Source organism: Megalops cyprinoides, chromosome 6 (genome assembly GCF_013368585.1).
Source record: "Megalops cyprinoides isolate fMegCyp1 chromosome 6, fMegCyp1.pri, whole genome shotgun sequence".
Lineage (NCBI taxonomy): Eukaryota > Metazoa > Chordata > Actinopteri > Elopiformes > Megalopidae > Megalops > Megalops cyprinoides.
In genome coordinates this window covers 17035869-17045422 of record NC_050588.1, presented here as the reverse complement: position 1 = coordinate 17045422, position 9554 = coordinate 17035869, and the positions used below count along the sequence as shown (strand labels likewise).

Genomic DNA, 9554 nt, shown 5'->3' with positions numbered 1-9554 from the left:
AAAGTAGAAAAATGCCATTTAATTTAAAGTCGCCATGCAATTCATTAAATGCAATTAAATGCAATGCATTTAATCTACTGTCAGTGTCTCCTGCTTTATTTTTTGCATCTCTTGTTTATCTTTCCTTAGTTTTTATGTAGTTTAATCTACATTTGCTTCATTTTATACTTTTCAATTTTACTTAATAGCACCTTTGCATATGCTCATGTGAATGCTTTCCATATTGCCTAATTTATTATCTATTTCGTATGCTAATTTGGTGTTGGATAGTGACGCACCATGTTTGAAAAGCACTATCATGAATAAAAGTATTACTACTGCAACTGCGGAGTGAATTCAAAATGACTAATTCATACATTTGGAACCAAAGAATCAATGCCTATATGGTATATAAGTATGGTCTTTTTTAAGCTTACTGAGACATACAGTTTCTAGTAACTACCAGCAAGCTATGCCTATTACATTGACATTTACATTTATTCATTTAGCAGATGCTTTTATCCAAAGCAACTTACAAGCAAAAAAAAAAAAAAGACATCTTACAACAACTGTTGTTGAAGACAAGTTAAAATTTAACATACTGTGATATTCATCTGACACCTACACAGCCTACCTTTCACTGTAATTTTATGCTAAATCTGTCTATCCCTTTGATTGCTGACTTATATAACTGGTTGTACAGCAATGGTGCCATGTGACCAAATGGCAGCCATAATTGTAATGAATTCGGCAGTTTCATCTCTTTCTTTCCATTTAAATTCCTCATTTAACATTTTCTATACATTTTGGAGCTGATCTCCTTAATGTTTCAAATAGTGCTCAACAAATGAGACTTAAATCGCATTTAAAAAGTTTTTTTCCAACTCACTTGCCACAGAAACGCCTATCAATGGCCAGTGCTCTGCAGTGTCACTTAAAAAGCGCTAACTTGCTGTGCACCTGATATTGGATCAGCGATGCTGTGGGGAGTGTCCCAGCTCACTACTTTACCTCTCCGTCTGCTGAAAGTGCCATTACAGAACAGTTCTCACCTCTGTTAACTCTTTTCGGAATATCCCGATTCCCGACCCGTTGCAATGGAGCTTTAGCCAAGAAAGATTAACCTGCTCAGTGAAGTGTCGTGCATGCGCAGACAAAGTGCACGAATCGGTCAAATGCCACAATTCGACTGGTCTGCAAATGAAAATGGATCGATCCTGGACCGGGGTGGCCCGTTTTGGATTTGGACGGAAATTCAACAGCGCGGCTGATGCGCGCACATTCTAGGCGAGCCCTGCATCAAGAGTGAGGCGATTACAGAGCAAACATGTCGGGCGCACGCAGCCTTTAGACCCGTGCGCCCGATTGGAATTTTGGGAGACTATTCTGTGGCCTGGACGGCAATGACGTTGGGGATTATTACAATACTGAATTCTACTTTTATTTTCATGATGGATATTTGCGCGCGTGGTTAAAAAGATTCTTTTATGAATTCGGTGGACAGGAATGATTACAGCTCATAAACCATTTTTTGTAAGGGCACTGTTGCAGAGTTGACAGTTTCGTCGTGTAGAAGTCATTCTTCACCGTTGGTGACCTAAATAGACGCTTACAAAGGTTTGTATCTTTTCCCCGTAATAGCCTTCTTAACATGTTATAACTGTTCTCATGTAGTAATTTAAATCTATTCGGTCATTGATCAATTTTAATCTATCAACTGATATGTTATATTTTTAACTTTTGTGTGTATTACTGATTTAACCGTGTAAATGTGTATATTATAGCATTTAGGATACAAATCTAAGCGTTTGTTTTGATTTATCTTCTCCCCTTCTCTATCTTAACCCAACCGGTTTCAGGGAATGTTCAATTGCGCGGTAGAGGACCGCACTAGCCTATTACCTCTAACCGCTCTACTGCGGACAGTCGGTGTAGTCAAAGTATAACGTTGGGTGCGCCCAGCATCAGCCCTATTCCGTCATTGGGCATTTGGCGTGAGCCGTTGATTCTCTGTACTCTGTACTACTGTACACTAAACCTCATCTTGCTTAGATGGGTAATAGCCAAGTTTTAGAACTGTGTCAATAACATACACAATAACTACTTATATTGCGAGTCGAGCTAGGTCTCTATATTCCTGGTATTTAATATAATAAACGCATTGGACCTGTCGTTCGACAGCTGTTAAAACTGGACACTATTTAATATTGAATGCAGGTCATTATTTGGTTCCCAGCTTTAAGCTTGATTCCCAGAATTCCCCTCATTAGTCCTGGAGAGATTCCCACTTGATTAGAGCCAAGGCTTTGAGAAGAAATAGCCTACCTGTAGTTACACAACCAACTGCTACATGAATGATCTGTATTCATGGGAATTTATTTTACACGTACATTAACCTTGTGTCATCTCACGGATATCTTTTATTTCACAAAATTACCCGACGTTTGTCAAAATTTCGCATGATGATTCGTGTTTAAATCTCATCCGTGGCTGTCGTTGCTCTGCGCTCAGCACAAGAGGGATTAAGAACGGCTTCATGTCCTAATTTTTATCATAAACCTGCTGGGCCATGATGATAAATTCCCATGGTCAATCATATTCCGTACACGTTGACCAGTCATCTTCTGCTTGGAATTTTTTGGACGTCGATGCATAGAGAACCTTTTATTAACATTAATAGCCTACTTGAAATCGGGGAGCCCTGATTCGAAAATATAGCAATCCTCGCAGAAACCGCCCAGTGAATGAAATTCGTTTGCGTTTACTGCAGTTGTATTGTTACAGAGTACCACCCGGAGATGAATGCGCGGGATTCATCTCAATATTTTAGTGAGTTTTCTAGTGACGTAACAAAAATTATGGAGCCACCCGCTCCCCAACACCTGCCGCCACCCTTTCCAGATTTCATCTGTAACGTTGTCCGCTTTTGTGAGAAGGCCTGGAATAATCCTGGGGTTTTTGTCGCTGTCAGAGGATGTGGTTAATGTCTGTGTCTAGGAAAGAAGACAGGTTTTTCAGCGTCTGCTGGGGTGGCTGCCCTGTGATGTATCAGGATGTCTCAGATGGAGCAGATTGAACTGCAAGACATGTCTTTGGATGACCGCATCGAGCTAACCAGCCCACCCCAACCCTGTCCGGAGCGGGTCAGCCCCTTGCATACTGGTTCGGGGCAGGTTCAGGAGCGACTGAGCCGGGCCCAGGTGGTCAGACTGCAGGGGGACAGCGTCATGTTTGGCAACCCACTGCTCCACGATGGGACCGGGGCAGGTCACCACTTCCAGCCTTGCAGCCATACGCAGCTCACCTGGTGTGACCTGTGTGGGGACTTTATCTGGGGCCTGTACAAACAGAGCCTGCGCTGTATCTGTAAGCACTGACCACACCCAGCACACACCTGTCTGTCTGTCTGCCTATCTATTCGCAAGACTAGCTGTCTTCTTTGGTCTGTCATTGTCTTTCTATCTGTCTGTTTGGCAGCCACTTTTCTTCCCAATTACCCAAATGTCTGCCTAAGACTAATGACAAGGGAATGAATAATTGAGCCTAATGAGAACTTTCATTAACAGGGGAACTGTGCTGCTGATGCCAGCTAGCAACAGACAAGGAAATTATCTCTGTCTCTATCCCTCTCTCTTTCTCTCTCTCTCTCTCTCTCTCACACACACACATACAAGCACAATCTCTCTATAAATCTACAGTCAAATAAATGTAGGTATGAAGTCAGGATATTGTCATTTTCATCAACGTGAAACAAATATCTCAAGGAAGAAATCTGTTACAGATTTAAATTCTTACTGCTCTGTAACAAGGATTCAGAAACCTTAATGTGTGTGTTTTATTATTAAAATATTTAAATAATAAAGCATTTTTATAAAGCATATTTAAAGCAATATTTTGTTGATTTTGCATCAGAATTAATATACAGTTAGGAATTAGGAATAAAACATTTAGATTGAGGCTAACAGGATAACAGAAATTTACATATTTTCAGCCTAGTTGGTCAAATGTTTTGTAACTCCAAATTACTGGTAGAAGACACAGTAAACTACCATGGTAAAAATGAATCTGTAGCCTTATGTACTGACCTGTTTTTTCAGGTCATGTTTGACCTGTTTCTTTGTACACATATGCCTCAGGTAAAATGATACAGCTCACCTCTCTGTCCTTCCCTCAGATGTGGCAGTCTCATCTGGATCTCTCTCTCCCTCACAGACTGCAGGTTCACCTGCCACCACCGCTGCAGAGCTCTGATCCAGTTAGACTGCAGTTCAAATTTCCCTGACCAGCTACACTTTGATGAAGGCACTGTAGAGACAGACACCAATGTGGTAAGGGACACCTCACCAAGAAGAATCCCAGCTTGTGTAATCAACCGATGCCTTTCTGCTGTGACTCAGGGCTGTTTTTGTATTCAGACACTTAGGTGTCCCACCTACACATGACTACCTTTTACTACCAATCCATGCTATTTCACAATGAGCAGAGAGACAGAGGGGTTACCTAACAACACAATGGAAGGTTTGTTGTAATTTGGCGTTGGTTATAATAGTACAGAGAGTTGGCAGATGGCCAAATGTTGTGGCACTATAGACAGATAGGCAGCCTGGTAGAGGACACAGACATGTCCTCTGTACTGTAAACACCATGTCAGTGTGAAAACAGCCTGGGCCCTTTGTAGTGTCAGATTTAAGATGGCAGCTTTGGCTACCACAGGTTTAAAAATGGAATTGCATATACCATATTACACAAGCTCTTTATCTGGTGAGTCTTTTTACTACAAAAGTTGAAGAGCTAAAAATGAGAGCAGCTCCAGACTTATCAAACTGCATTGTGTCTATTCATGCCTCTCCACACCCCTCCACCAATATGACATCTTGTGACTCGAGTGAAATTAATTTGCTTCTGAGCCAAAGTGGTTCAACAGTTTGAGCTCATTCTGATCTTTGCATAATATAAGAAGCTTGAGATTTAGTCAGGTTATTACCCATTGCCTGTATCAGATTCTGCTGGTGGCTCTCTTAACTCCTTCAGTGGCAGTGCACTGGAGAGAATGCATCAGAAAGCTGCCAGTTGAAGCCCCTTGTCAGTACAGTTGAAAATGAAGCTTATTGTGGGTGAAGAAGGTCACCTTAACTGTTTAGGCTTCTGTAGTCTGTTGAGTTTTGTTCAGTACAGAGTAAATATAAAGTCTCATCTCTTTGGCACCTTGGCATCATTTGAGGAAAGACAGTAATCAGCAATGGGTGAGACAATCCAGGGGACGAACAGCTTTTCTCACTATGTGCAATGCGTGTTCTCACCTTATTAGCATTTTCGCCCTGTGTGAAATCTGTGGACTAGTAACAGATCAGTGCACATTGTGAGCAGAGAGGCCCTGTTGATAGTGGGTTGGCCACAGCCGAAAGCCCCAGCAGTATTTCAGCCAGCGCAGCTCCTCCTGCATACAAAGGAGAGACAAGGTTAGCATTCAGTTAGCATACAGTCAGCAAGTTACTGTAGCTGACAGTTGCTATTGGACAAACATTTAAAACCTGATAGGTATTGAAATTGCATGTGTGCTCTGAACACTCAACAATGGTGAGAAAATGGCTAGGGAATTATTTATTGAATTAACCAGGGGATTATTAGATGGCCAGGTTGATCCCAGGACACCAAGAAACCCCTTAACGATAAGTAGTACTGGATCTTTATTGACCACACAGAGTCAGACCATACTGAAGGTCTTCTACAGCACCACCACTGCAGTGAGGGCATTGCTTCCTTCTTAGGTGCAAAGGGAAGATGGCCCCCTACTGGGCCAACAGCACCCCTTCAGGCAGCAGTCTGGCTTTCCAAGATTATTAGGAAAAGCTGTACAGAGATGGGTTTGTCAGTTAGGAGCTAGTGTGACAAACTTCTTTCATATGTCAAATGAAGAATTCTGTGCGTATTTCTCAGTGTGTTATAGAGTGGTGACATTTAAAAAGTGCTTTTCCTAAAGGTTTCTGTCGCTGCACTTCCTCAGTCTCTTTGTATCTTTTATAAGCAGGACGAGTGACTCAGTTCTGAATGAATCACTGTTTAATGAGTGTCCTTTGTGCTGATGTCAGGATGAGCTGATTGAATGGAGGAAACGGGAGCTCTCTGCTGCTGAAGTGCAACAGAAAGTGAAAGAGTACAATGCCCAGATCAACAGCAACCTCCTCATGGTCCTGGTGAGTAAACATACACACAAACACATTCGCACTAACACACACACACACACACAAACACACACATCAACGTATGTGTATGCTCACAATCACGCATATACTGTATAAACACACACACACATACAGTTCACAAACACTCACACAAACACACACTTACCTGCTCACATACAGACGTGCAAGCATACATAGCATTGATTCCCTGCCTTATTGCCTCCCCGCCTGTGGGATGTCATGGCCTCCCCCACTTATGCGGTGAAAGTGATTTCCTTGTTGTTTTAGAACAGAGACGGCTCCTACACTGGCTTCATCAAGGTCCACTTCAGGCTGGTGCGGCCTGTGTCTGTGCCTCCAGCCCAAGCCTGGGCCCGCACACAGGAGCGGACTAGACACCGCACCTCCTTCTATCTGCCCAAGGATGCAGCCAAATACGTGCACATCAGCTCCCACACACGGGCGCGTGAGGTCATCCAGGCGCTGCTTGATAGGTTCACCATGGTGGACGATGCCCGTAAGTTCGCCCTGTTTGAACGCAGCCTGCAGAGGGGCAAAGGTAAGCCTGGAAAGTTTCCCCGGGGCAAGCAGGTTAATGTTTGTGTTTCAGGGGCTTGTGAATACTACCGAGTGCTTCGCTGTCTAAAAGAGCTAAAGTGTGTACTTTGCTCTTCAGTTAAAGAGTGTCCTGTTACAAGTGTAAAATGTCTTGCTAGTTTTGTTGGAATGTGATGTGTGATAAAACAAGATCAGTTTCATTCATTCAAACGAACGTCAAATTGCATTGTGAAATTGTGACAACTGACTCACAATAAAACGAACAGCTATAGTTAACATTCCTCTCCTCTCCCCCTCGCTCCCTGCCTCCCGCAGTGTGCCTGCGGAGGTTGGGTAATGCGGAACGGCCACTGCAGCTGCGTCTGTGTGCAGGACCCAGTGAAGAGACCCTCAGCCTGGAGCTGCAGGAGGACGAGACTGGAGAAGTCAACGTGAGGAAAAGCTGCTTTACATTATTATTATGATTATTATGATGACAATTATTATTGCAAATATTCCTGTATCCATGCTTCCTGAAAGGTTTCTACAGCGTTTGCAGTTTTCCGTAGTTGAGTGCGATTTCTCCTTGCAGTGGGATGCCTTTACTCTGCCAGAGCTGGACAACTTCCTGCGTATCCTGGAGCGAGAGGAGGAGGAGCATGTGAAGCAGGTAGTGCAGCGCTATGCTCACACCCGGGATATCCTGCTGGAAGCGCTGGCGCGCTTCACCCCGGGCTGACTGGCTCTCTGCATGTGCCTGCATTTCTAACAAGCATCCACCAGGGGGAGACAACAGACCGTCACTCAGAACCGGAGATAGGAGGCAGAGCCACTCCTCTAAATGAGGGGAAAGGGGAAGGAAAGAGACAGAAGAATGAGGAAGATAGACAGAAGGAGAGAGGATGTCATGTCAGCAAGAACCAATTGGACTGGCTATTTTTGTAATACAGTGGAATTTTCAGTGACCACGTCCTGCTTTACATAAAATAGAATTACCTCGATGGGTAAATTCAGACACTTCTGGGAAAGGGTTAATATGGTCTTTAAATAACTGTCAGAAGTATTAATAATTATTTAAAAACCTCTGTTTCTAGATGATTTTATATTTATAAAGTAGTACCTTGGGTAACAAGTACACTTTGATTTGCAATTTATTTTTATGCTATTTCCACAAGCATGGGACAAGGAAATCCAGCTAACCCACCACTATCCCCATCAGGAATAAAGCCAATTTGTGGGATCCCAATCTTTTCTGATCTCTCTCCTGACCCAGTTTGCGATTTAAAAGGGTAAATTACACTGTGAAAAACTGAGTGACCTGTCTACTTAGCTAGCTTCCTGGTGATGGTAGCCGTCTAGCCAGTGGCTAGTCATCTTGGCTAGTTTTACCAAGTTATTGCACTAGCTAGTTATGTAGCTAGCAAGTTAGCTACCTAGCGAGCCATTTGGCTGAAAACAGAATCAGCTTCCATATTAGGTAAACCAATAGTTAGTCTAGTCTATTTAGTCTAAGTAGGCTGCCAGGTTTGCAGTCATTTTAACCCAGAAACAAGTCTGCAGCTAGCAAATCTAAATCAGGGATGATAAGGCCTGCCTTTTCACCTTGCTACCTGTCATGAGTTAGCATACAAATTGACGTTAAAATGACAGACAAAGCGTTTTTGAAATGTTTTTGAAACCTGTCGAGGGTATATTTCTATATTAGAATCATTGCTGATCTTTGGTTTGGAGCTTAGTTTGCTAGTTAGCTTGCTACCTAGCTTTCATGTACAACAAAGCTGTCGTCTATTTTCAAAAGGGCAGAAATTGTCTTGCAGTTGGTTACAGGGGATAGGTGTGGCAGTTGAGAGAGCAAAGGTGAGATAGATTAATGGAGTGTTAGAATATTTGTTATGGTGTAATGCAACAGGAAAATTAAGATGGAGAAGAAGAAGAAAGTGAAAATGGTCCAAGTTTGGCTGTCCTTTATGTATCCTGATGAGATTGTATCCCAAGCTGTATCTTTCAATGAGGTTAGGTGGCAAAAGTCTTTGTAATGATTCAGATCTCAGGGTCATTGCAGTTATTTCCGCAAGAAATCCCAAAAGGGGTATAACTCTCGGTGCTGTATGGGTATGGGGTGTGCCCTGCCAGCCTGTGACTTGGTGGCGGGCATACCCACAACCCCAGTGTTTATGTTGTCTTTATTTTTATTTGGTGGAGGGATGTGAGCTGTGTTGTACATACTCCATCAGTCTATTCCTCCATGTGTCAGAGGGTAATTCTTATGTTTCCTGTTTCCTCAAAGGATTAAAATGCTGATTGTGTTGTTTGCAAGCCATTTATTGATAGAATGAATACTTAATAAATGCCTTTTTTCAAAAAGTTGTCTTCCATGTTGAGGTGGTGTATGGGTGAATGCCAGATGAGGAAGGCTGGAGTGGGATTTCATATGGCATAATAAATAACTGCTGTGTAAAAATTTATGGTACATGTAGGACATTCAGCATGAAGAGAAAAGAGGGAAGACATGCACACCACTCTTTGTTTAGAAAGGACAGAGTTGATATTCAGAAGTTACCAAATATTAATTTTCTTTAGTAAGTTGTGATAGTTCATCAAATCACATCCCAAGGTATGTGGCAGATGTGCAGAAAATAAGCTACTTTTCCCTTTGTAAAAGCCATCACCTCAGTGATGGAGATCTGTCCCCAAATTGCCCTTTTTAAAAGACTGGAGGATATGTCTACAGACAGTTTTCAGAGAACGCACTGGCAGCCTCTGGAATTGCAACTTCCTCTCCAGGTCCTGCTGAACACAGCCTTAGTGCTGAGTAAGCCCGGAGGTAACCCTGTCCAGAATTAGATCTGGCCAGCT

The 9554-nt window shown here is 42.7% G+C and overlaps 1 protein-coding gene across 3 annotated transcripts; it reads left to right on the top strand.

The window, feature by feature from the left end:
• Positions 1 to 1063: 1063 nt before the first annotated feature.
• LOC118779520 (ras association domain-containing protein 1-like) lies at positions 1064 to 7572 on the top strand. 3 transcript variants are annotated; one of them, XM_036531670.1, is made up of 7 exons: positions 1064 to 1596; positions 2977 to 3345; positions 4192 to 4307; positions 6069 to 6173; positions 6450 to 6720; positions 7035 to 7150; positions 7291 to 7572. In XM_036531670.1, exons 2-7 carry the CDS (start codon positions 3033 to 3035, stop codon positions 7435 to 7437), a joined length of 1068 nt encoding a protein of 355 aa, XP_036387563.1. In that variant the 5' UTR covers positions 1064 to 1596; positions 2977 to 3032; the 3' UTR covers positions 7438 to 7572. The 3 variants fall into 3 exon arrangements, with proteins under 3 accessions (XP_036387563.1, XP_036387561.1, XP_036387560.1); XM_036531668.1 differs by having other exon boundaries at positions 2951 to 3345; XM_036531667.1 differs by lacking the exon at positions 1064 to 1596 and having other exon boundaries at positions 2909 to 3345.
• Positions 7573 to 9554: the final 1982 nt, after the last annotated feature.